Source organism: Chiloscyllium punctatum, chromosome 9, assembly GCF_047496795.1.
Source record: "Chiloscyllium punctatum isolate Juve2018m chromosome 9, sChiPun1.3, whole genome shotgun sequence".
Lineage (NCBI taxonomy): Eukaryota > Metazoa > Chordata > Chondrichthyes > Orectolobiformes > Hemiscylliidae > Chiloscyllium > Chiloscyllium punctatum.
This window is the reverse complement of record NC_092747.1, coordinates 42,746,656-42,772,651: the sequence shown is the minus strand read 5'-3', so window position 1 is coordinate 42,772,651 and position 25,996 is coordinate 42,746,656. Positions and strand designations below refer to the sequence as shown.

Sequence of the window (25,996 nt, the reverse complement as noted above, 5' to 3'; positions counted from 1 at the left end):
AAAATCAGGGTCATCTCTCCATTGTTGCAGTCATACCTGGCTCAAAAAGACAGTTGATTTTTTTTTGGAGATCAGTCAATCAGCTCTAAGAGATTACTGCAGAAGTTTCTCAGGTGCTGTCCTAGGTCTAACCATCTTCATTTGCTTCATCAGTGATCTTCCTTCCATCATAAGGTCAGAAATTGGAATTATCACTGATGATTGCACAACGTTCAGCACCACTTGTGACCTTTCAGGTAAAGAAGCAGACCATGCCCGTATACGGCAAGACCTGTACAATTTTCAGGTTTATTCTGACGAGGGCAAGTACCATACAATGGCCATGCAATAAACATCTGAAACCACACTTGGCATTCAATGGCCTTATCATCTCTGAATCACCCACTAATCAGCATCCTGGGGGGTTGCCATAGATCAGAACTAGATCACCATGTTATTGACAGTGGCCACAAGAGCAGGTCAGAGGCTAGGAAACCTGCAATGAGTAACTCCTGACTCCCCAGAGCCTGTCCACCATCTACAAGGCACAAATCAGTATTGTGATGGAATGCTGTCATTTGTCTGGATGGTTGCAGCTCCAACAAAACGCAAGAAGCTTGACATTATCAATATTCTGAGGATTGCTATTGTCAAGAAACTGAACTGGACCAGTCATATTAATATGGCTATAAAAACAGGTCAGAGGGTAAGAATTCCACAGGGAGTGACTCACTTCCTGACTCCCCAAAGCGTGTTCACCATCTGTAAAGTACAAGTCAAGAGTTTGATGTAAAAGTACCATTTGCTTGACTGAATGCAAATCCAGTAACTCTTGTTGCATCCTCCAGGACAAAGCGTCCCCCTTGATCAGAACCACATTCACAAACTTTTGCTTCATCTAAAACACGTGTAGCAGCAGTGTGTGCCATCTACAAGATGCGCTGCAGAAATTCACTTTGACAAGGGCAGCAAATATGTGGAAACCACCATCACCTGCATGTTTCTGAACAGCCAGTCACCATCCTCACCTTGAAAACATATCACCATTCTTTAGTGTCACAGGGACAAAATCGTGGCACTCCCTCCCTGACAGCATTGTGGATGTGACTGCACCAGATGGTCTGCAGCAGTTTTAGAAAGTATGTATAAATGCAGGCCTTTCCAGCAAAGCCCACATCACCTGACTTTAGAATTTAAAAAATCAGATGGCATAAGAGTGCAATCCTAATATGTGAGTCCCTTTTCTCCTCAACAATGTTATTGAGCCAGATATAGAGGGGGGTCCTTCTGTAACTTATTTATTAGCAGACGGTTGACTACACTCCATGAAGAAGGATGACTAGACTCAAAACATCAAGATTGCTTTCTCTCCACAGATGTTGCCAGACCTCCTGAGTCTCTCCAGGAATTTCTGTTTTGATTTCAGATCTTCAGCATCAATAATTCTTGTTTTATTATAGTATTTTAATGTTGTTTTCCCTTTACTTTGAATTGTCTTGATAAGTGTAAAGTGAAAAGCTTTGACAAAATGTTTCACGTTTTTAGGAACACTGAATTATTCATATGATCATACCTAGTATATACAGTAGAGGAAAAAAAGTCTTCCATCATATTTCTTTATTTCAGAGGTATCTGTGACAATATGGCTGAAAGGAGAAGGAAAATTGAACAAATTCTTAACAGGATTTGTATCACTGAGGCCCATGATGACTGTATTTTTCAGTAAGTGTGGAATTCCTGACAGATCAATTCAATGAAAAGCATTCCATGGACTATAATTTTAATGATGTTAGAAGTTTTTCCATTTTTTTCTCAATCATTAAAAAATTTAGATGTCTTGCCCATTATGATTATTGTTGAAAGAACTGAGGTTACCATGAAGGTCCAACCTCCCTAACCTCTGTCAGGTTAAACTCACCACCAGTTTCTCTCTCTCTCTCTACCACCAGTTTCTCTCTCTCTCTCTCTCTCTCTCTCTCTCTATACCTATGGGAGTTTTACCTTTATGTTTTTAATAACACAGCTTTCATGCAATTACCCTCTATTATAATTGGTGTGGAACACATTAAGTATGTATTATTATCCTTGTTCAGCAGCATACATTCTATAACTTTACTTGTTTTCCACTTGCAGGAGCTCACCCAGCTTTCTTTTGAATGCCTACAGTGTATTTATATTCAATACACAAATTCAGAGATTAACAATAAAGTATAACATAGTGCCATCTAGTGAAATTCTGAGAGTTTGTAACTTCTACTCATGCCCCTTCTGGTCAACCCTACCCAATTAACATATCCAGTTAACAAAATCTAACTTGTTCATGATTCTAAAGTCTCATTGATAACTCCTCAAATTCTACAGTTTCTCAACACCAGCAGTTCCAGCTTTCGAGGCCTGTTCTGATAAGCAAGTACCTTCAAATTGGTATCTCCAAAACCTTAATTTATGGAACCAATATGGAAACCAAAGCTAGATGTGGTGTTGTAAATGTGTTCTGACAAAGGCCTTGTATAAGGAAATTATTGTATTTATAGCTTTGTATTTAATTATCCTGAAAATTCATGCTATCATCCATTTTGCCTTTGCAATAAACTCACAACACTTGTATATTCAATTACTTGAACTATAATCATATAAACTATCCTTGGAACCATATCATTTCTCCTTCATTGTTGCTGAATCAAAACTCTGAAAAATCCTTTCTTCCCTATTGTGAGTGTTTCTATAGCCAAGGACTGCTGTGGTTCAAGAAGCCAGCTCACACTACCTTCTCAAGTTAGGCATGGGCAATGCATAGTCGACAGCCATAATAGGCTGGAAGAACACTACAAGCCAGGCAGCATCAGGAGGTGGAGATGCTTTGGGTGTAACCCTTCTTCAGGGCAATACATGCCAGCATTGCCCACATCCCATGAACACATTTCTAAAAATCTCCAAAACACTTCTACAATTTGAGAACTATTCATAATATGTGCTTTCCTGTAACCACTTCTCAAATATATCAAGGGGCAGTTGTCTACATTAAGTGACCATCTTGTAGTTACAGGCTTATGCCCTTTAAGACGAGTTGGTTAGGCTTCAGAGGAATTCAAAGATTGAACCTAAGGTCAATAGTGAAACAAGTAAAACAGTTTATCCATAACCAGACAGTAATTGGATAAGCCAAGATTTTATTGAATAGCAGAACAGGGTGGAGGGGCAAAGTAGCTTACCATTAGACTTAATTTGCATGGTATGTTGTTCTAATGTGCCAAATGTTTTTGTTAGACGTTTTACAGTTTCTCTTTCTGTTTTCCTATCAGGGTCCCTTCAGATGATACTGTTGAAGTACTGAAGTCCTCCTTTGACAATGCTGCTACACCAATATTTGGGCTTTTTATCTGCCTTTGGGGTAAAGACATTTTTAAAATAACAATAACATAATAATTTTTGGAAGAAAATATCTAGGCTATGCCTCATATCTGAAGGAAAATAAAAATATTTGAAATATTGATTGTCCAATATAGAAATCCCATCTGTGGGAACAGTAAACTTCTCTGAAGCACATGTTGTTCCAACTTGATGAACTACACATGAGCATACAAAATAGGAGCACAAGTAGATCATGTGACCCTTTGAGCCTGATTCATCATTCAACAAGACCTTGGTTGATCTGTTTGTGTTTCAAGTTCCGCATTCCTACCTATCTCTGATCATTCTTGATTCCCTTACCCAACAAGGATCTATCCATCTCTGTCTTAAACATATTCAATAGCAGAGAGTTCCAAAATAATGCCATCCACAAGAGAAAATCTTCCCTCATCTCTGTCATGAAAAGAGTAATGTCTAATGTCTAAACAGTGTACCCTAATTCTGGATTGACCCACAAGAGATACTATCCTTTTCACATGTACCTTGACAAGACCATTTGGAATCTTGTATACACATCAATCAAATCATCCCTTATGCTTCTGAACTGCATTGGAAATAAGCCCAGCCTATCTAATCTTGCCTTATAAGACAATCCATTCATTCCAGGTATGGGTCCAGTAAACCTCCACTGAACCTCCTCCTATGTACTTGCATCCTGTTTCAAATAAGAAGACCAAAATTCTGCACAGCCTGTGAGATGTGGCCTTACCAATGCCCTGTATAACTGAAACACATCATCCTCATTTTTATGTTCAATTCCTCCTGTCATAAAGATAGAATTCAGTTGGCTTTCTTGATTACATACTGTCGTCATTCTCTGCTATTCTTTATAGATATTTTCTAATCAACCTGTTCAGAGATATTATTATACAAGTCTGGAGCAGGTGGGACCTGAGCCCAGGCCTCCTGGTCCAGAGGTAGGGATGCTACCACTGAACAACAAGGACCCAGGCTGTTCTTTATGTTTTGTTTCTTTCAGTTTGATGTTTTCCTGACCTTCTCTATTTAAACACAATCTGGTGGGCCCTCCCTCTCAATATTTTGTTTCTAGCAGGAATATACTTATGCTGCAAAGTGTCTGTCTTTGTGGCTCTATTGATCTATTATGCCAGCATCTTCAGCTAGCTCAGACTTCCTCCCCACATAATTGCCTTTATTTAGGTTTACAGTACTAGTTTTAGATCAGTTGTTTCCCTTTCAAACCGAATGTAAAATTCAATTGTTTTGTGCTATCTAGGGGTGTTTCTGAGATCCCTAGGGCAGCACGGTGGCTCAGTGGTTAGCACTGCTGCCTCACAGCACTAGGCGTCCGGGTTTGATTCCAGCCTCAAGTGACTGTCTGTGTTGAGTTTGCACATTCTCCCCGTGTCTGCACAGATTTCCTCCGAGTGCTCTGGTTTCCTGCCACAATCCAAAGTTGTGCTGGTTAGGTGAAATGGTCATGCTAAATTGCCCATAGTATTCAGGGATGTCTTGGTCAGGTGCATTAGTCAAGGGTAAATGTAAAGCAATAGGTTAGGGGAATGGGTCTGGGTGGGATACTTCCGGAGGGTCAGTGTGGTGTCGTTGGGCCAAAGGGCCTGTTCCCACACTGTAGGGATTCTATGATTCTAATGAATCCTGTCACATCATACAATACAATGTCAAGTATAATCTGTGTCTGGTCAATCCCAGAACGTGCTGCTCTGAGAAATTATCTGGAAAGCAGTCTATGAACTCCTCATCCAGACTACAACTGCCAATCTGTTTTTTTCTCAGTTTGTATCTAGATTAAAGTTGCCGATGATTATTGTCATCCCTTCATCACAAAGATCTAATAATTCTTTCTGCATGCTTTGTCTGAGATTGTGGTTGTTGTTAAAAGGACTGTAGATCTCTCCAACTAATGACTTCTTTTCCCTGCTATTCATCATCTCCATACAAGCCAACTTTTTGTCCTGATCTCCTAGGCCATCTCTGAATATTACACAAATGCCATCCTTGATAGTATCAATGCTCTTCCTCCACTCTATATAATTTCTTATTTTTCTTGCCTGCTCCTGTCAGTGCTTTCAGGGTGCACTCTCATCTGTTCATCAACTTGATGTTGATTGCCTGTCTCAGGGTCCTCCTCTTGCCTGCTCCTCTCAATGACGTTGACATTCTGACTTGGTATCCTCTTCTCTCCTGCTCCTACAGATGATACTGACTGAGCACCGTGCCTTCCTTGGCATTATTGACAGGGGGGCTGCTATACCCCTCTACCTCCTGGTTGGGGGACACAACCCCAGTGACATTTAGTTAGTGTGCTGCTGTCCATAACATTATGGTCAAGTTCTGCCAGGTGACTGTATGTGTTGCTGATAAATATTTACAGCCAATGTTGGGGACCTTGATGGGATTTGGTACAATCTTGCCTCTTATGCATGATATTAGTCAAATAGTGTGCATTAAGACAAACAAATAAATATTCAGTGCAGTACCATGGAGTGGGTATTATGGAAGCTCCTCACTGCATCTTCTTATTCATTTTAAAGCATTGTAACTTGCACATTGCCAGGCAATTACTTCAGGCCAACACTGAATGACGATTTCATTTAGAAATGCTGTAAGACAATTACACAGAAACGGAAATTCTGAATATGTACTACTAATTTCTTCCATAATATTTAAAACTATTCCAAAAAAAAAAATGTAACTCATTTCAGAATCCTTGAAATAAAAGCCCTAATGGAACATTACTTGTTCGGTGAATTCGATCCAATCTCCCTTTATTGTTTCAGTATACAGAAGAGAGCAATAGTTCCTAAAAACTCCAAACTCCTTGTGTGGTTTTCTGTGATTCTGAAGGTAGATTTTCACTACAAAAAGAAACAAACAGATTCCCACTGTTGACAGGTGAGAATTGAATGTGTGGGGTGAACTCGAAATAACACTTGATACTGTTTAAATGTTCTCTATTGTACGCCCAAAAACTAATACTCCAATTATTCCACTCCTTCAGATATCTATCAATTCCATATTTATTATTCCCTCATTATCCGCTAGACCATTGTTAGTTCACTTAACCCTAACCTTAAGTTACCATCAGATAAAGTGGTTAAAATGAAAGTGTCTGTTTACTTTAATGCTTCTGTGTCTGAAATGAAGTCTCTGTCTTTTAGGGATTGTGACAATCTCAAAAATATTACTAACATTTAACTTTGGGAACTCGTGTAATTGAGTAATACCTCCTCCGAACTTCTCTCTTTCTGAGGAAACAAATCCAGTCTCTTCATTCTCTGTTCAACTCTTAGATTCCTTTGAACAAAGCAGAAGTTTCTCCAATGGACCAAATTTCAAGATCACTGTGATAAAGCATAAACCTAAAAACATGAACGCAACAATTGGAAATTCTCCCCCTTGACCCCGACTAATCCCAGGAGCAGGCCAAGAGGGGAATGAGTGTCTATTTGGGTGACATAACAGGATGGCACTATGCACATCAGTGACCCATGTCAGCTGCCAAATGTCAGATATTGAGGGTCTCAGTGACTAATTAATAGTCCCTTTTGGTCCTCTGTTTTCCCATATAATTGATGAAGTTGCCAGGTAAAGCCAAACTGCCTGACTCTGAGCTTTGGGAATGAGGGGTTGGGTGTACTACTGCTGAGTGATTCCTACCCCTGGTTGTCCCCACCACTACAGGCCCTGCAGGCTCCTCACTATGACATGCCACCCGATTGGCTAGCAGCTCTGAGAATTAGGTCATTCTTCCAGATTAAGGCCTAAACTAAACTGAGCCATTTAGTACCCAGATGTCTGTGAAGGCAGGTCCAGATTTCCCATCCTTGCAGAGGCAGGCTCATACAGATTTTCTGTCGCCTCCACAGAAACAATTTGTTACTTCCAGCGTGGACTAGTAGTTTCAGTGAACTTCCATCAATAAACCAAGAGTTTACTGTTTTGATTTAAAGCCTGTTTCCAAATGCCTGGTAATTTCTCCAATGACAATTAGCCACAGAAGTTGGCTGGAAGGGCACAGCTCTATCTTTAATCCTGTAGGTTTATAGAACAGAAAATGGCCCTCCAGCTGCACAATTTGGCTTTGTTTCCAGTATGTTGTGTGTAATCTGTAACAAGCAAACAGGCAACTTGGTCCCAAGCATCTCTCAATACCGTGCATGAAGTGTGTCCACAGGAATATACAGAAGAACAATACACCTTGGCTATTATCATATTTTTGCCTAATATCTAATCTCTGCTTTTCATCGGGGTTTAGTAAAATAAAAGCAGAAAGTGATGGGCTTGAGCATGTGTGTTGTACTCTTTAACAAACTGAATCCTCTACTAGGCAAAATTCTGTAGATGCTGGAAATACAGAGAATGTTGGAGAACCTTAACAGGTTTGGCAGCATCTTTGGAGAGAGAGAAAAACAGAGTTAACATTTCGAGACCAGTGTGACACTTCTCATACCAGACATGAAAGATTAACTCTTTTTGTTGTTCCACAGATGCTGCCAAACTTGCTGAATTTCTCCAGCACTTTTTGTGTTTGTTTTAGAAGCCTGTACTCAGGGCATTATACCACTGTTGTTTTAGAAATTAGAAGCTGGATGAGTAATGTCATGGTTTAATTTCTAGGTACGATACTTTTGGCAAGATGGAAAAGGAAGAATGCAGAATTAATATACGAGTGGGATGTTGAAGATTACGAAAACAATGAACAAGTCAGGCCTCAATTTTACAGAACAAAACCAGTATGTCAACCAAGATATTTGGAGCATATCTTCAGCTGCTTTGAGGCAGATTGGTACAGGGGTGGGGTGGGGGGAGGGGGTGACAGGGAGGGGGAGGGGGGGATGTTTAGAGAAAGCTCAGGACTCCTTTGGTCATGACCGTTTAAATTTCATTCTGGCTGCATGGGCCTCCATGGTCTGTGTGCAGCAGCACAGTCCGCAACTGGAAGTCAATGCCGCAACCAGCTTGCCGATGCCAAATGTCATGTGTGGAATGTTGGAGTGCCTGCACCATAACGTAAATGGGATTTCACACTTGGCCTTTTAAGGAATGAATCCTTATCTACTTCCTCACAAGGCCACAGATGTGAGCTTAAAGCCAAAGACGTGACCTTATACACAGGAAGGAGGCAGCCTGGATCATGATGAGGACAATTTAAAAGGAAATGGTTTAAGTGAACTGATAATTCCAATAAGTTGCTTGACTGAGGAAACCCGTACTTACCCATCACATATGGCATTGGTGTGCCCAGCAACCTGCAGCTCGGTGTTCAAGATGCATCTATGACAAATTGATTGTCCATTAACCCCATGGATATTATTTGGCTGCCCACCAACCCAACATACTTTAGCAAAGCCACTAGAGGCATTCATACAGATTATGTACTGAATAATGGCAATATCCTTTCAATTTTATCAGCTAAGTGACTTTAGATGCTTAATACATTGGATCAAAGATTGCATGAGGAATGACTTACTGCAAACCACACAGTGAAATATTCAGCTGCAGCCCAAGATGGAAAAAAAGCTAGTGGGGATGTGAGGAGGCCAAATGCAAAAACAATTATTGTGAATGTGGACCAAACAAAGGCAATTGGACCATCTAGTGCTATTGACTAAAAATTAGTCACAAGTCACAGAGAATATTGGAAAGTAAATAAAAGGTTAAACTACGGATTGCACAGCTAGAAATGTTGGATTCCTATTTAATTGTTTTCAATGGAATGAAATCCGACAAGTTCTATAAACAGCATCTGGATTATCAGCCAGTGGCTGAATATTAAAATTAGCTCAAACAAATATCTGACACCAGAGTCATTTAAACTACAAGTGAATAGGAGGATTAGACATACAAAAAAAAATGGTATCAGGTATACAAAATAAAATTCAGGATAGAAGGATAAAATGATCAACTTTTATGAGTACCATTAAAAACAAATACAAGTGTTGGATGCAGTTAGTAGGCTTGGCAACATCTTTACAGTGAACAGAGGAGTTGACATTTGGTGTGACAATTTGCCAAAATTATCTCTGTCCTCTCTACTTATGTCTCCCAAACTTTGGACTTTTTCTTTGTTTTATAATGTAATGGCATGTGCTAATTATTCTTGTGCATTTCTTATCTACTCTGCCTTTGAGTGAAAGAAAATATGTTAGACTGTCATTGAATAATGGAAGCACTACTTATGACTTCAATGCTGTTCGTCAACATTATAGGATCGAATCGAAGCCTTTTGCCCAGGATACAGACGACAACTGAAAATTGCACTTTCAATTTCAGTTGGGCTTGTAATGGTAAGCAATTTAATATGAAAGAGAATGTCTAATCTTGTTTCTTTTTGGTCTCTCATTTCTCATTTTAATTCTTTGCTGAACATGGATTCTCTATCTAGGCCAGCATTTATTGTTTATCCCTAATATCCTTTGAAAGGCTGCTGGTGAGTGTCAGGGTCGAAAAATGTAGTGCTGGAAAAACATACGGGTTCAGGCAGCATCCATGGAGCAGGAGAGTTGACGTTTTGGGCATAAGCCCTTATGTCTAGTAGGTAGGAGAGGCATTTTACTCTGGAGGTACACCACCATCATGGTGGGGTAGGCAAAAAAAAAGACTGTCCAGGCACCTCAACTGACATATGATGTAGTCCCCCCTCTCTGTGTATTCAAATGTTTGAAACTCCTTTTGTAATATCAGATTGCCGCAAATGCTATCTCTATTCTTCCATCTCTACGAAGTGTCACTGGAGATTATTAGTGCAGTTGGATTCCCATAGAGAATAATTATTAATGATCATCGTCCTCACCCTGTTAACATTAGCATTTGATAATATGATTTGATTACTGATGCCTACTGTCCCAGCCTCGCTTTGTTAGATGGTGTCCTTTCATTGTAGAGATTCTATTATATACATATATACACCTATTATGTCTTTGTGTATCTGGGCTAAACACTATTGAACAAAACCATAAAATGTGTGTGTGTTAATCATATCAATTAGAAAATCTAATTTTCCTTTCTGCATTATGTACAGGTGGGCTGTGTATTCATCAGTGTCGTGGCAGTGGTAATTTATAAAACCTGGGTTAGATTTCGAGTGATAACATCTAATTCGCTTGAAAATTTCTTCTTAAGTACTGTTGTTAGCTCATTACTCAATGCGCTGTCCATTTTAGTCCTGGGAAAGGTAAGTTAATTTGGTTATGATTGATAAGAGTGATCACAACAGAAGTAACCTAATTACTGATAATTAATAGCATAGCACACCATAGCAAAACTAAGTATGTTATAAAAACACGAAGATCTGTAACTGTGACAAATTACAGTGATCTCTGTGCTGTCAGCCTTAAAACAAAATGGCTTGTTGTTTGAAGAATATACCATTGAATTATAGCATAAGTACAGAGTCCATGTATGTTGATGGCTGTACCCTATAACAAAGCAATCCCCACTTCCTTCCCTTTGCTATATCTTTGTAATTTTCAGATAATTATCCAATTCCCTTTTGCTAGCCTGAAATGAATCTACCTGCATCATTGTTTCAGGCAGTGCAATCCTGATTCAAATCAATCATTGACTGCATAAAGATGCTTATCCTTGTATCTCTGTAGTTCTCTTGGCAATAATTTAAACTCAGTATCCTCTAATTCTCAATTCTTCCACCAATGGGAACAATTTCTCTCTATTTACTCCCAAACTCCATCTAAATTTAAACCTCAAAAATGTCTGAATTGTTACTTGCGAGATCTTGAGGTTTTCAGAATGCTATCTGTGTCCTTTGGGAAATGAATTACAGAGCTACAGTTTATTAGAACTGTTGCCAGAATGTCTTTCTTCTTCCACTGCAAAAACGTGTCATGGGAAGCAAGATACTTTAATCTGTTCAAAATCAAGGTGAAAGCATCAGCAGGCTGTGCAGCCAATCAGATTAAATTATACTATAGATAGTAAAGCAGAAGTACAAAACAGAGATTATAATTCATTTTTGGTAAGTTTATAGAAAATCAAATAAAAATTGGAACATATACATAGTATTAGATGAAATAACACAAACAAATATTTTAATTTTTTATGCTATTCTGACAGAAAGCCAATCTATACATGTAAAATTAGGTTTTTCAAATTAAAGGGTTACTCAGGAATAATTAATATTGCCTCAATAAAATACATTTAGTTACACCTTTTTCAACAAGGTGTCAGTCATTTTTACAATTGGAACACTACATAAAAAAGTTGTAATTCACACTGAAATACAAGTTCTATTCTGATTGCAAGAACAAAGAACATAACGCTGCCTATGAACATACAAATATGCAAACTGGGATCATGGGTAGGCTCCTCTAATTATTGCACATTCTCACCTTTCCCTGACAACCTTCCATCTACATGCTCATCAAGAATCCACCAGCCACTGCTTTAAAGTATCCAAATACTCTGCTTCACCACTAGTGTAGTGGAATCCAAATCATTACAACTGATTCCTCTGATGAAAGAGCCCGTAACCACAGGAAACAGATTTAAAATAATTGGCAATCAATCGTGACATGAATTAAAAGAAAGCTCAGCAACTTGTTATGATTTGGAGTCCATGATACCAGTGGTTAAGCAGAGTTCAATCAGGGAATAGTGAGACTTAATTGGATAGTATCTTTTAAAGAGCTAGCACATTGCACTATGGGCCAAATGACCTCCTCTGTGTTGTATCATAGTATAATTCCAGTTAAGCAGTAATAAGCTGGAGAAGCCACACAGAGTGGATAAAACAAAGTTCCATAACTAATTTTGTATATTTGTCATTCACAAGTTTATAAAAATCAGCATGAGTTTAAAATATTGCCAGCAAGGTGGTTTGCATACCTCATGATCATTTATAGAGTTTATGTTACCTCTGCCTCCCTTGTAATCACTGAATCTTGACAATAACCAGGTACATCTAGGCACTAAATACTGGAAGCATAAGGCAAATCTGAATTTCTTATAAGAAAATGTATAAGCAACTATTCAAAGGTAATGAGGTCATCATAGTTCACTTTAAAGTATTTATTTATTTAGAAATATTTCTGTTAAATCAAGTAATTTTTTTACCTAATTCTGTTGCATTATATATGTATTATGTATATGGATGGTGATAACTTGTGGATCTTATAATCCAAAGATTTCCCCCAATGGAATTTGAAAGGTCCCTATCTCTCAGGAAGCTGTCTAGCTCTGTTTTGAAGGATTGTAGATAATCTATAATTATTGCACAGTTTCAGATGGTGATAACTCTTTAAAATAAAAATTCCTTAACCTTCTTTGATATTTTACTTGTAATAAGCTCAATTTTACCTTTATGTAGTGAAACTCACTATTGTTATGAAAAAATTACATAATTTGACTTATTTAAATTTTAGGGGTATCAGAAAATTGCAGTTAAAATGACTAACTGGGGTAAGCAGTTATACTTTAATATATTTATGTATTTCAAAACTGTTACTAATGGGATGTGATGTTATCCACAAATTTAACTAGCATTGTTCCAGATAGCCTATTGTTTGTGATTTATGAATATTGTATATTTGGGCAGCCAAATATAGCTAGCACAAATCCCAAAGACAGTAGAAAGCTTATTGGAAAGTGTAAAAGACACACATCCTATGGGGCAAAACTAGCACAGCCTTAATATAGCAGCTGAAAAAGGAGTTGAAAAATAATGGTAAGATTCTGATTGTGTAACACTGGTGTATCTGTATGCTGGTACTCATAGGATTTAGTGAATAGGCTGAGATTAAACTAGCGTTATAGTTATGTTCCTGAGAATCACACCATTAAGTGAAATAACTTTAAACGAACATGGATTTTAGTAAGGCATTTGATAAGGTTCCCCATGGTAGGCTTATGCGGAAAGTCAGGAGGCATGGGATGGAGGGAAATTTGGCCAATTGGATAGAAAACTGGCTAACCGGTCGAAGTCAGAGAGCGGTGGTAGATGGTAAATATTCAACCTGGAGCCCAGTTACAAGTGGAGTTCCGCAGGGATCAGTTCTGGGTCCTCTGCTGTTTGTAATTTTTATTAATGACTTGGATGAGGGAGTTGAAGGGTGGGTCAGTAAACTTGCAGATGATACGAAGATAGGTGGAGTTGTGGACAGTGAGGAGGGCATTTGTCGTTTGCAAAGGGACTTAGATATGATGCAGAGCTGGGCTGAGGAGTGGCAGATGGAGTTCAACCCTGCCAAGTGTGAGGTTGTCCATTTTGGAAGAACAAATAAGAATGTGGAATACAGGGTTAATGGTAGGGTTCTTAGTCAGGTGGAGGAACAGAGGGATGTTGGGGTCTATGTACATAGATCTTTGAAAGTTGCCACTCAGGTGGATAGAGTTTGTAAGAAGGCCTATGGTGTATTATCGTTCATTAGCAGAGGGATTGAATTCAAGAGTCGTGAAGTGATGTTGCAGCTGTACAGGACTTTGGTTAGGCCGCATTTGGAGTACTGTGTGCAGTTCTGGTCGCCTCACTTTAGGAAAAATGTGGAAGCTTTGGTGGGGGTGCAGAAAAGATTTACCTGGATGTTGCCTGGAATGGAGAATAGGTCGTACGAGGATAGGTTGAGAGTTCTCGGCCTTTTCTCGTTGGAACGGCGAAGGATGAGGGGTGACTTGATAGAGGTTTATAAGATGATCAGGGGAATAGATAGAGTAGACAGTCAGAAACGTTTTCCCCGGGTACAACAGAGTGTTACAAGGGGACATAAATTTAAGGTGAAGGATGGAAGGTATAGGGGAGATGTCAGGGGTGGGTTCTTTACCCAGAGAGTGGTGGGGGCATGGAATGCGCTGCCCGTAGGAGTGGTAGGGTCAGAATCATTGGCGACCTTTAAGCGGCATTTGGACAGGTACATGGATGGGTGCTTAATCTAGGATAGAAGTTCGGCACAACATCGTGGGCCGAAGGGCCTGTTCTGTGCTGTATTGTTCTATGTTCTATGAACAGATTTTGCCATTATAACCAATTCAGAAAATGAAGTTAGGTTCTGTTACACAGTTCTGGTCAGACAAGAAAATTCAAACATCATACCTGTAAATTTAAATATTTTACATTGCTAAATTTCTATATTAGTAAATAAAGTATTTAAAATAAACTGCATTTTAAAAAGACAAGTATTGTAACTCTCTAATTAACTACTACCTAGTACCAAATACACCCTTTTACTGCCAACACTCCAACTTGTGATATGAGCCACTCTCTCACTGAACCTCACATTTCCCGATTCTCCTACTCACCGCTTCCCCCATCTAAACCTGCAATCTACTGAAGATTCCGATCCAGTTCAAAACCAATGCTGCAAGGTCATGAGAGTACAAGTCTGAATGTTGCAAAAATGCTGAGCCACAATTATTACAATACTTTTTTGTAATGTTCCTGCTTGCTGCTCCTTTCTCCTGAACTCTCACTGTGACTAAGGGCCCTATTGATAAATGGGAAGTGGCTAGAGGAGCAGCTTTGACTTTCATCTTCAAATCAAATCACTTAGATTCAAAAATCCAATTTAATTTCAACCATAAGACTCAGGGTCCAACTGAATATGAGACCATTCCAAGTTAAGAGTCTTTAGATAAGGTTTACCAATTTAATAATTTATCAAAACAAGTACAACAAAAATGGCAGTTAAGCAGACAATGGATTCCCAAGACTCCACTCTGCAATAGCAATCATTAATTAGCTAGACTGCTGTCTCTGCTTCTTTCTGCACACCCAACCATTAAAAAGAATGGTTATTCATGCTTAATTTATTAACCCTATCCAAACCTCAACCCTTAGTATGATTAGAGATACCTTATTGGTCTAGGCATGTTAAGAATAGATTCTTAATTGACTAGGCACTGCATGCTAAGTGCCTGAAAATTCATAATTTGGAGAAGCGCTAGCTTTCAGAGCACTGCTCCTTCATCAGGTGGTTCACTTGATCAGTTTACTTGTAATCTTGCAATCAAAGTATATTAATTGATTTGCCTAACACTGTTATTCTACCTGACTGTTACAAGTGCTCCGAAAGATAATGCTTCCAATTAAACCTGTTGGACTATAACCTGGTGTTGTGTGATTTTTAACTTTGAGCAATTCATAGTTTGTCTTGGACTGGTTAAATAGTTTATCCACAATTTCTCATTTGTTTCTTTAAAACTAATTGTGATCTACTGACATCACTTCTCATTATTGATTGATTAGTCTATTAAAATTTACGGGTGGGGTTGTCCCAGCTCATTATAGCTATACTTGTCATTTCATTGAGTTTTATATCTTAGCATTGACATAACAAAACATTTTACAATACCTTCTTTTCCCATTTAGTTAGAATGGGGCTGTATGCTGCTGCGACCTCATGATTGGACTTACCTCAGGGTCCCCTTAAACTTATTATAACACAATACAAAAGATTACAAAATAGTCGTGCAATAAATTTTTAAAGTAGGTGTTACTTAAGTTAAAGATATAGGTGCAAAATGAACAGTGTATAAAAGGTGTGATTGAGCTACATTTTCAAATATTTGGTTACTACAGTCTTAAATAATAAAATTCTCAATGGTTAAACGTCACAAACATAAACATACATTGTTACAAAGTCAACTTGGACAAAGCATACATTTAATTAAATATAATTGCTTCTCTTCTAAACCACTAAGTTAAAACAAAGGTAATATGGGACATGGCTGCTATGTTTTCTTATCTCCCCCCTTTCTGCAGTTTGGGAAGGCAATGGCCCAGTGGTATTATTGCTAAACTATTCATCTAGGGACTCAGGCAATGTTCTGGCAACCCAGGTTCAAATCCTCCCATGCTAGATGATGGAATTTGAATTCAATTAAAAAAGAATCTGGAATGAAGAGTATAATGGTGATCATGAAACTACTGCTGATTGTTGAAAATACAGCATCTGGTTCACTACTGTCCTTTAGGGAAGGAAACTGTTGTCCTTACCTGGTCTGGCCAATGTGTGACTCCAGGCACAGCAATATAGTTAACTCTTAACAGCTCTCCAGGCAATAAATTCTGGCCATACCCAGTGAAACCCACATTCTGTGAATTGATTAAAAAAAAAATCTCTTCTAGCCTGTTTTCACTGGTAACACCAGTGACTTCTGATCAGTATTGCATGAGTTGGGAGAACGAGAGCCCCTTCAATCTGAATGTTGAAGGTTTTTGTGCTGTAGCTCTGTGAAATCCAAGGATGCGTTTCTTAGTCAAATACAGAGTCACATGAAATGAAAGTAATAAGGTCAGTATAGATTGCAGTCAGGCAGAATAACAGTGTTAGGCAAATCAATTAATATACTTTGATTGCAAGATTACAAGTAAACTGATGGTGAAACATCAAACTCCTTATGAGTTCTACAACACTTGGTCTTGAATATCAAAAGGAGGAAGATGTTTGCACAGGGCTAACAGGTTTTGAGATGAGGTTCAAGAAATAAGTAATTCTGACAGTGTACAAATGTTAGAGATGAGATTTCAGTGAAGAATGATGGAAGTATACACAACTGACAATGTTTGAGAATAAAAGCCCATTCCTGATTTCACATGCAACTGTATGCATTTTTAAAAATGGATTATAACAATGCCAGCTTAGCACTTCTGCATAATGAGGACTCACACTTCCATGACCCCAGAATTCTAGCTTCACATCAAATCGGGATTTGAACCTTGGATAAGAATACAGGTCCAGGAAAATGAGCAGAAACGTTGGTTCCGCAGGAGCAAGGATTTGTAAGAGGTTGAATCAGGGAGCACAAGATAGTCAGATTATTGACAGAAAGACAGTGAGTCATGGAGCAGGGTGAGGGCATAAGTCAGAGGCTGCATCAAGGGATAAGAGATAGCTCTTTAAAATGGCTCCAATTGGATCATGTAGCCAAACCTCAGACAGGAGGAGAACAACTTTAAATGAACCTCCTGACATAAGAACGCAAGAACATAAAAATAGGAGCAGCCCTTCCTACCTGTTCCTCGATCCATTTGAGATCATAACCTGTCTTATATGCCAACACTATTTTCCTGTGCAAGCATCATAATCTTTTGTTTTTATAATGCAGAAATCTCTAAATCTTAGTCTTGAACATACTGAATGACTGAGCCTCCACAGCCCTCTGGGAGAGAGAATCCTGGACCCTCAGCCAGGAAAAACATTCTTTAAGCATCTACCTTTGCAATTCCTATGTGTTTGAATGAGATCACATCTCATTCTTTTAAATTCTAGAGACCAAAAGCCCAATCTATTTGGTCTTTCCTCATAGGAGAACTGTTGTATCCCAGGAATTGGTTTAGTGAGGGTTCATTGCACCCTCTCTGTATCAGAAGACCAGACTGCTCACCAGCTTATGTAAGGAGACCAAAATTGTACATGATAGTGCAGGTCTAGTCATACTGAAGTTCTATGTAATGACAGCAAGACTTGATAACTTCTATACTTTAAATGCATTTGTACTAAAGATCAACATAACATTTACCTGTTTAATTGCTTGCTGTGCCTGCACCTTAACTTCCAGTGACTTACGAGCAAGGACGCTGAAGTTCCTTTGAAGTTCAACATCACCCAGCTGCATACTATTTCAGAAATATTCTGTATTTCTGTTTCTCCAGCCAAAGTTGGTATCCTCACTTTTCTCTACATTGTATTCCATCTGCCACACCTTTGCGCAGTCACTTAGCCTCTCCACATCCCCTTGAAGCATTTGACAAAGGGTCAGTTAGACTCGAAACGTCAGCTCTTTTCTCTCCTTACAGATGCTGCCAGACTTGCTGAGATTTTCCAGCATTTTCTCTTTTAGTTTCAGATTCCAGCATCAGCAGTAATTTGCTTTTATCCCCTTGAAGCATGTTTGAATTCTCCTCACAACTCCCACTCACATCTAATTTTGTGCAATCTAAAAACTTCAAAATATTACATTTATCCCTACCATTATTTTCTAAGTATTCTGTTATCAATTCCCTTCCAGTAGCTTGTACTATTTTCCCCATGACCAATGTTACACAAGTAGATCTGTAGTTCCTCATTTTCCTTCATCCTCTTAAATAGTGGAATTACAGTTACAACCTGCCTAACTGCAGCAACCATTCAAGAGACTATAGAATTTAGAAAGATAACCACTAATGTATCTACTAACTCTACAGGCACCTATTTCAACACTGGTGAACAAGAATACAGATCCCTTTAATTGACCAATGCTAATGTAAAACAATGTTCAATATGACAATGTTAAGCAGACATACTCTGTGTCATTAATACTAGCTTTTACCAGAAAATGATATTAGTGTATAGAAAAAGGTAAAAACTTTCATTTATGAAACGGCTTAACACTCATCTTTGCAATGTTCTAAAACAAATGTATCACTTTTGTGACTTATTAAATTCTTTCTTCTCTCTGCAGAAAACCACAGAACTGAGACTGAATACAATGATGCCCTGATCATCAAGTTTTTTGCCTTTGAGTTTGCCAACAATTATTCACCTCTCTTTTATATTGCATTTCTCAGAACGGTGAGTAATGCATCCAATAGTTTATGAAAAAATCCCTGGTTGCTTTACAATTCCAAATGCTCATAGGTTTTCTGATAATTTTAGAACAATGAACAGTTTTTCACATCAATTGGTTTGCCTGGCTTGGAGGATAATTGTGGAGAGCTGAACAATTGCATGACAGAACTTTGCTTTCAAGTCCTAATGCTGATGATCACCCACCCACTTCCAAAGTTTCTGAAAGATGTTATTATACCGTAAGTCTGTTTTTACATTATTAAATATTTGTTTTAAATTTTAAGTCACTTGCAATGTGAGAGTTATTGGAAATGTAATTTCCAATGGGTTGGCTGTTGGAACCGTGCATAGAAATGTCAGCAGTGCATTCAGCAGATCAGAATTTGCAATTGCAACTGAATTGAAACAATTCATTTTAGCTTCCATGTTTTGTAGTGCAGTGGACATGATGTATACTCCGATAATATGACTTTAGCTGTGTTCAAAGGGACATTGTTACAAATGCAAGTTGGAGCTGTTTGTAATGAAGATTGTCTATTGAGCAAGGGTAGCTTTCAGATTTAAATGTGTTGCTGGAAAAACGCAGCAGGTCAGGCAGCATCCAAGGAGCAGGAGAATCGACATTTCGGGCATGATCCCTTCTTCAGGAATGAGGAAAGTGTGTCCAGCAGGCTAAGATAAAAGGTAGGGAGGAGGGACTTGGGGGAGGAGCGTTGGAAATGCGATAGGTGGAAGGAGGTCAAGGTGAGGGTGATAGGCCGGAGTGGGGGTGGGGACGGAGAGGTCAGAAGAAGATTGCAGGTTAGGAAGGCGGTGCTGAGTTCAAGGGATTTGACTGAGACAAGGTGGGGGGGAGGGGAAATGAGGAAACTGGAGAAATTTGAGTCGTCCCTTGTGGTTGGAGGGTTCCTAGGTGGAAGATGAGGCGCTCTTCCTCCAACCGTCGTGTTGCTATGGTCTGGTGATGGAGGAGTCCAAGGACCTGCATGTCCTTGGTGGAGTGGGAGGGGGAGTTGAAGTGTTGAGCCACGGGGTGGTTGGATTGGTTGGTCCAGGTGCCCCAGAGGTGTTCTCTGAAACGTTCTGCAAGGAGGCGGCCTGTCTCCCCAATATAGAGGAGGCCACATCGGGTACAGCGGATGCAATAAATGATGTGCTTGGAGGTGCATGTGAATTTGTGGCGGATATGGAAGGATCCCTTGGGGCCTTGGAGGGAAGTAAGGAGGGGGAGGTGTGGGCGCAAGTTTTGCATTTCTTGCGGTTGCAGGGGAAAGTGCCGGGAGTGGAGGTTGGGTTGGTGGGGGGTGTGGACCTGATGAGGGAGTCACGGAGGGAGTGGTCTTTTCAGAACGCTGATAAGGGAGGGGAGGGAAATATATCTCTGGTGGTGGGGTCCATTTGGAGGTGGCGGAAATGACAGCGGATGATACGCTGTATATGGAGGTTGGTGGGGTGGTAGGTGAGGACCAGTGGGGTTCTGTCCTGGTGGCGATTGGAGGGCCAGGGCCCAAGGGCAGAGGAGTGGGAAGTGGAGAAGATGCGGTGGAGGGCATCGTCGATCACGTCTGGGGGAAAATTGCGGTCTTTGAAGAAGGAGGCCATCTGGGTTGTGCGGTATTGGAACTGGTCCTCCTGGGAGCAGATGCGGCAGAGACGAAGAAATTGGGAATATGGGATGGCATTTTTACAGGGGGCAGGGTGGGGAGGAGGTGTAGTCTAGGTAGCTGTGGGAGTCGGTCAGTTTATAGTAAATCTCCATGTTGATTCGGTCGCCCGAGATAGAAATGGAGAGGTCTAGGAAGGGGAGGGAGGAGTCTGAGACGGTCCAGGTGTCTAGGAAGGGGAGGCCCTTGAACTCCGCCCCTCCAATCGCCACCAGGACAGAACCCCACTGGTCCTCACCTACCACCCCACCAACCTCCATATACAACGTATCATCCGTCGTCATTTCCGCCACCTCCAAACGGACCCCACCATCAGAGATATATTTCCCTCCCCTCCCTTATCAGCGTTCTGAAAAGACCACTCCCTCCGTGACTCCCTCATCAGGTCCACACCCCCCACCAACCCAACCTCCACTCCCGGCACCTTCCACTGCAACCAAAAGAAATGCAAAACTTGCGCCCACACCTCCCCCTCCTTACTTCCCTCCAAGGCCCCAAGGGATCCTTCCATATCCACCACAAATTCACCTGCACCTCCACACACATCATTTATTGCATCCGCTGCACCCGATGTAGCCTCCTCTATATTGGGGAGACAGGCTGCCTACTTGGGGAATATTTCAGAGAACACCTCTGGGACACCCGGACCAACCAGCCCAACCACCCCGTGGCTCAACACTTCAACTCCCCCTCCCACTCCAACAAGGATGTGCAGGACCTTGGACTCCTCCATCACCAGACTGTAGCAACACGACGGTTGGAGGAAGAGCGCCTCATCTTCCGCCTAGGAACCCTCCAACCACAAGGGATGAACTCAGATTTCTCCAGTTTCCTCATTTCCCCTCCCCCCACCTTGTCTCAGTCAAATCCCTTGAACTCAGCACCGCCTTCCTAACCTGCAATCTTCTTCCTGACCTCTCCGCCCCCACCCCCACTCCAGCCTATCTCCCTCACCTTGACCTCCTTCCACCTATCGCATTTCCAATGCCCCTACCCCAAGTCCCTCCTCCCTACCTTTTATCTTAGCCTGCTGGACACACTTTCCTCATTCCTGAAGAAGGGCTCATGCCCGAAACGTCGATTCTCCTGCTCCTTGGATGCTGCCTGACCTGCTGCGTTTTTCCAGCAACACATTTTCAGCTCTGATCTCCAGCATCTGCAGTCCTCACTTTCTCCTAGCTTTCAGATTTAGTCAATATCGCTGGAATTATTGCTGGGGCAGTCAGGAGCAGGAGGGATACACATAGCCAGCATTGAAAGAATGAGGCGAACAGCTTTCACTTGAAAATTATGGTTGAAGGGAACTGAGGAGGTGACTACCAGCAACATTGTGTTCAAGTCATAGAGACATAGAGATCTTGAATGTAGCGTAAGAAGTGGTTGAATAATTTAACCAGGTCAGGAATAGTGAATCAGTGCATCCTGTACTTTCAGACCATGCTTCCCTGCTTCTCTCTATCTTATCAGATGTTCTCCATTATCTCACCCTTCACAATGATTCAGCTTTCAGCATCTACTGTGCACTTTCACTTCACCACTTCCCCATTTATCATCCAACATTGCCAATCCCATCTCAAATCTTGGGTAATGTGATGCATCTGTCTCACTGTCTTGGGCACATTAAATGCAAAACTAAGTGAAATTCAATTAATAAGAATTCCTTGTCATCTTCTAAGGACAATATTTGTAGCAATATTTACCTAAGGCTGGTAAGAGTTAAAGTCCTGGTTTCGGTGATTAGGTTGCTCGCTGACTCCCAAATAAACCTGGAAGTAGGCAAGTTAGAGTGAGGTTGCAGTGTGATGGCAAATTCAGATTTTTTAATTAGTCATTCATTCGAAAGCCAGCTTTGGGTGTTAAGATTTCCCTAAAACTTCAGGCAACATGGAAGACCAATGTGGAAAAACCATTGCGCAGGGCTTAGTGTTGTCTCCTTCTTCTAACTAAATGATTAATTTTAAATAAAAACATTAGGAGGAAAGGGCATACTTTAAAATACCTCTTCTTTCATTTCCCATTTCTGAATCAAAGATTGGTTCTCTAATTTTGTTGTACCTGCAGTATTTTTGTGTAAAAGGTTCACCTGTGAAAGAACAATAAGATTTTTTATTGCTACATGTTGTATGCAGTTTTAGGGTAGAAATTGTAAAGTTAATATCAACTTTTGTACAATCTACACAGCCTCTGTTTGGGATGACCAGAAATTACAAAGGAAGCAAAAATGTATTTTCAGGGTGATGCCAGAGTTGCTTTACAGGCATAGAACAGACAAGGTCACATTACAAGCTTTCAGTTCTGTCTAGCCTTACGTAATTTGATGCAATTTTAAATATCAAAATGACTGCAATTGGATTCATATTTGTGAGGGGGCATATATTTTCAATTGAATACAAATCATTTGTAATGATATATTCAGCATTCCCACTTTCTTAGCAAGGAGTTGTGCTTCATGGGAGCATTGACTTGAAAATTGGCACTAAATTATGCAGCTATAAACTACCCTTTCGAACATGGTTTCCTATTGAAATATGGCATCAGTGACTACTCTACAATAGTAAAGTTTTGATCAGCTATTGTAATTTGAATTATTTTGTACTCAGTACAAGAAATAACTGGGAATACATATTTGCTTAACTGCTATGCAAGGTACTTATACTTCTGTGTATTAATTGTGTACATAAATATTTATTACAACAAATTAATTTTATTTAATAATGGTTACATCCCTTTTGTTTCTCTGCTTATAATAGGTGAGAAGATAATACTTACTTATTCACCATATTCATATCTTTTTAGTTGTAGACTATGCTAACAATTTTTCACTAATATTGTGTGAGAATATATATGATAGCATGACAACATGGCTCCAGCAGTATAATAAACATACCCACAAGGAGCAGGAGTTGGACATTTATCCCCTCAAGCCGACTCTGCCATATAATAAAACATGTTGCTTTAATTGCAACCTCAAATCCATATTCCCACCTATCCTTGATAACTTTTCAGCCCCTAGCTTAGTGAGAATCTATCCACCACTGCTTTACAAATATTCAAAGACTCTGCATCAACTAACATTTCAAGAAGAGACTTCCAAAGACTCATGACCCTCTGAGAGAAGTAAATTGCCCTCATCTCTTTTTGTTTTAAATGGGTGTCCCCTTATTTTTAAATAGTTATTTTGATCCATTGATAAGAGGAAACATCCTCTCCCATTCACTTTGTCAAGTTACCTTGTGTGTTTCATTCAAGTTGACTTTTAGTCTTCAAAACCTGAGCAGATATAAGTACAGCTGATCAATCTTTCCTCATCCCACAAACCCACTTACTCCAATGCATTCACGCACATCATTAAATAATATATACTAACATTGGGCAATCAATCCTTTGCATGCTCAAGTATAGTGTTTATATCTGGTCCTGTTAACTCTTATTCCTCTAAATAATAAGAGATGGAAATTTGGAATAAGCAGTATATCACTAACAATTATGTCAAGACTGCAAGGAACTGTGTCGAGAGTGTGGTGCCGCAAAAGCACAGCAGGTCAGGCAGCAGCCGAGGAGCAGGAGAATTGACATTTCAGGCATAAGCCCTTCATTAGGAATGAGGCTTGTGGACCGGGGCCAAGAGATAAATGGGAGGGGTGTGGGGTTGGGGGAAGGTAGCTGAGAATACAATAGGTAGAGAAAGATGATAGGTCAGAGAGGAGGGTGGAGCGGATAGATGGGAAAGGTGATGGACAAGTCAGGAGGACGGTGCCGAGTTGGAGGCTTGGGACAGGGATAATGTTAGGGGAGGGGAAATGAGGAAACTGTTGAAATCCATACTGATCCCATATGGTTGTAGGGTCCCAAGGTGGAATATGAGGCGTTCTTCCTCCAGGTGTCGGGTGGTAAGGGTTTGGCGGTGGAGGAGGCCCAAGACCAGCATGTCCTTGATGGAGTGGGAGGGGGAGTTGAAATGTTCAGCCATGGGGCAGTGGGGTTGGTTGGTGTGGGTGTCCCAGAGATGTTCTTTGAAACGATCTACAAGGAGACATCCTGTCTCCCCGATGTAGAAGAGACCACATTGGGTGCAACGGATACAGTAGATGACATTGGTGGAGGTACAGGTAAATTTCTGTCGACTGTGGAAGGATCCTTTGGGGCCTTGGATGGAGGTGAGGGGAGTGGTGTGGGCACAGGCTTTGCAGTTCCTGCGGTGGGTGGGAGGGGAAGGTGCTGGGAGTGGGGTGTGGGCTGGTGGGGGACATGGACCTAACGAGGGAGTCGTGGAGGGAATGGTCCCCTGTGCTTTTCCAGCACTACACTCTCAACTCTGATCTCCAGCATCTGCAGTCCTCAGTTTGTGCAAGGAACAGGATTCTATCTGATGTCTGCTTTTGATACCAGTGGATATTGAATGGTAAAAGTTTGTTGTGCACCAGTAAGTAGAGATAATGGATAGGTACTCAGATTGGCAGTACGTGTCTGTTTGTGTTCCCCAAGGATCTGTGTTTGCATTATTTGTTATTGGCTTGAATAATGGCACTCCCCCCTCTACATTCGTGATGAAGGGCTTATGCCTGGAACATCGACTCTCCTGCTCCTTAGAGGCTGCCTGGCCTGCTGTGCCTTTCCAGTGCCACATGTTTCGACTCTGATCACCAGTGTCTGCAGTTCTCACTTTCTTTTAACGGCATTTAAAGTCATGCTTCCAAATTTGCTGATGACACAAAGTTATGTGGCATTGTAGACAGTTGTAGATGATAGCATAAAGTTGCATAGAGATACTGGCCGGCTAGGTGAGTGGGCAAAACAGTGGCAAATAGATTTTAATGTCAGCAAGTGTAAGGCAATCCACTTAAACTAAAAAAAGATGGACCAGTGTGCTTTTTAGATGGTATGAAGTTAAAAACAGTGGATGTCCAAAGAGATTTGGGGATTCAGGTGTACAGATCTTCTAAATGCCACCAACAAGTGCAGAAAATAATCAAGGAAGTTAGTGGAACACTGGCCTTTATATCCAAAGGACCAGAGAATAACAATGCAGAAGTTATGCTGCAGGTATATAAAACCCTGACTAGAGTATTTTGAGCAAATCTGTGCAACACACCTTCGGAAGGATATATTAACCTTGGAGGGAGTATGATGTAGATTTACAAGAATGATACCTTGGCTGCAGGGGTCAAAGGATGAGGAGAGATTAGACAAATTAGGCCTGTTTTCTCAAGAACTTAAAATGTTAAGGGTGACCTGATGAAAGTATTCAAAATATTAAGAGGAGAAGGCAGAGTAGATAAAGATAACCGATTTCCACTGATCAGAGATTCTAGAACTAAGGGACATAGTCTAAAAATTAGGGCCAGATCATTCAAGATGCACTTCTGTACACGGAGTGTGGTCGAGATTTTGAAATTTCTTCCAAAAATGACAGTAGATGTTACTTTTAATTTTAGACCTGAGATGGACAAGTTTTTA

The 25,996-nt window shown here is 40.3% G+C and overlaps 1 protein-coding gene across 1 annotated transcript in view; it reads left to right on the top strand.

The window, feature by feature from the left end:
- Positions 1-25,996, top strand: part of LOC140481337 (anoctamin-7-like) — a 72,007-nt gene that overhangs the window by 29,060 nt on the left and 16,951 nt on the right. Inside the window, exons 9-16 of the mRNA XM_072577352.1 lie at positions 1,606-1,701; positions 3,282-3,370; positions 7,993-8,108; positions 9,585-9,662; positions 10,397-10,549; positions 12,756-12,792; positions 18,769-18,878; positions 18,963-19,114. Coding sequence (XP_072433453.1) covers positions 1,606-1,701; positions 3,282-3,370; positions 7,993-8,108; positions 9,585-9,662; positions 10,397-10,549; positions 12,756-12,792; positions 18,769-18,878; positions 18,963-19,114 — 831 coding nt within the window. The remainder of the gene's footprint in view (positions 1-1,605; positions 1,702-3,281; positions 3,371-7,992; positions 8,109-9,584; positions 9,663-10,396; positions 10,550-12,755; positions 12,793-18,768; positions 18,879-18,962; positions 19,115-25,996) is intronic.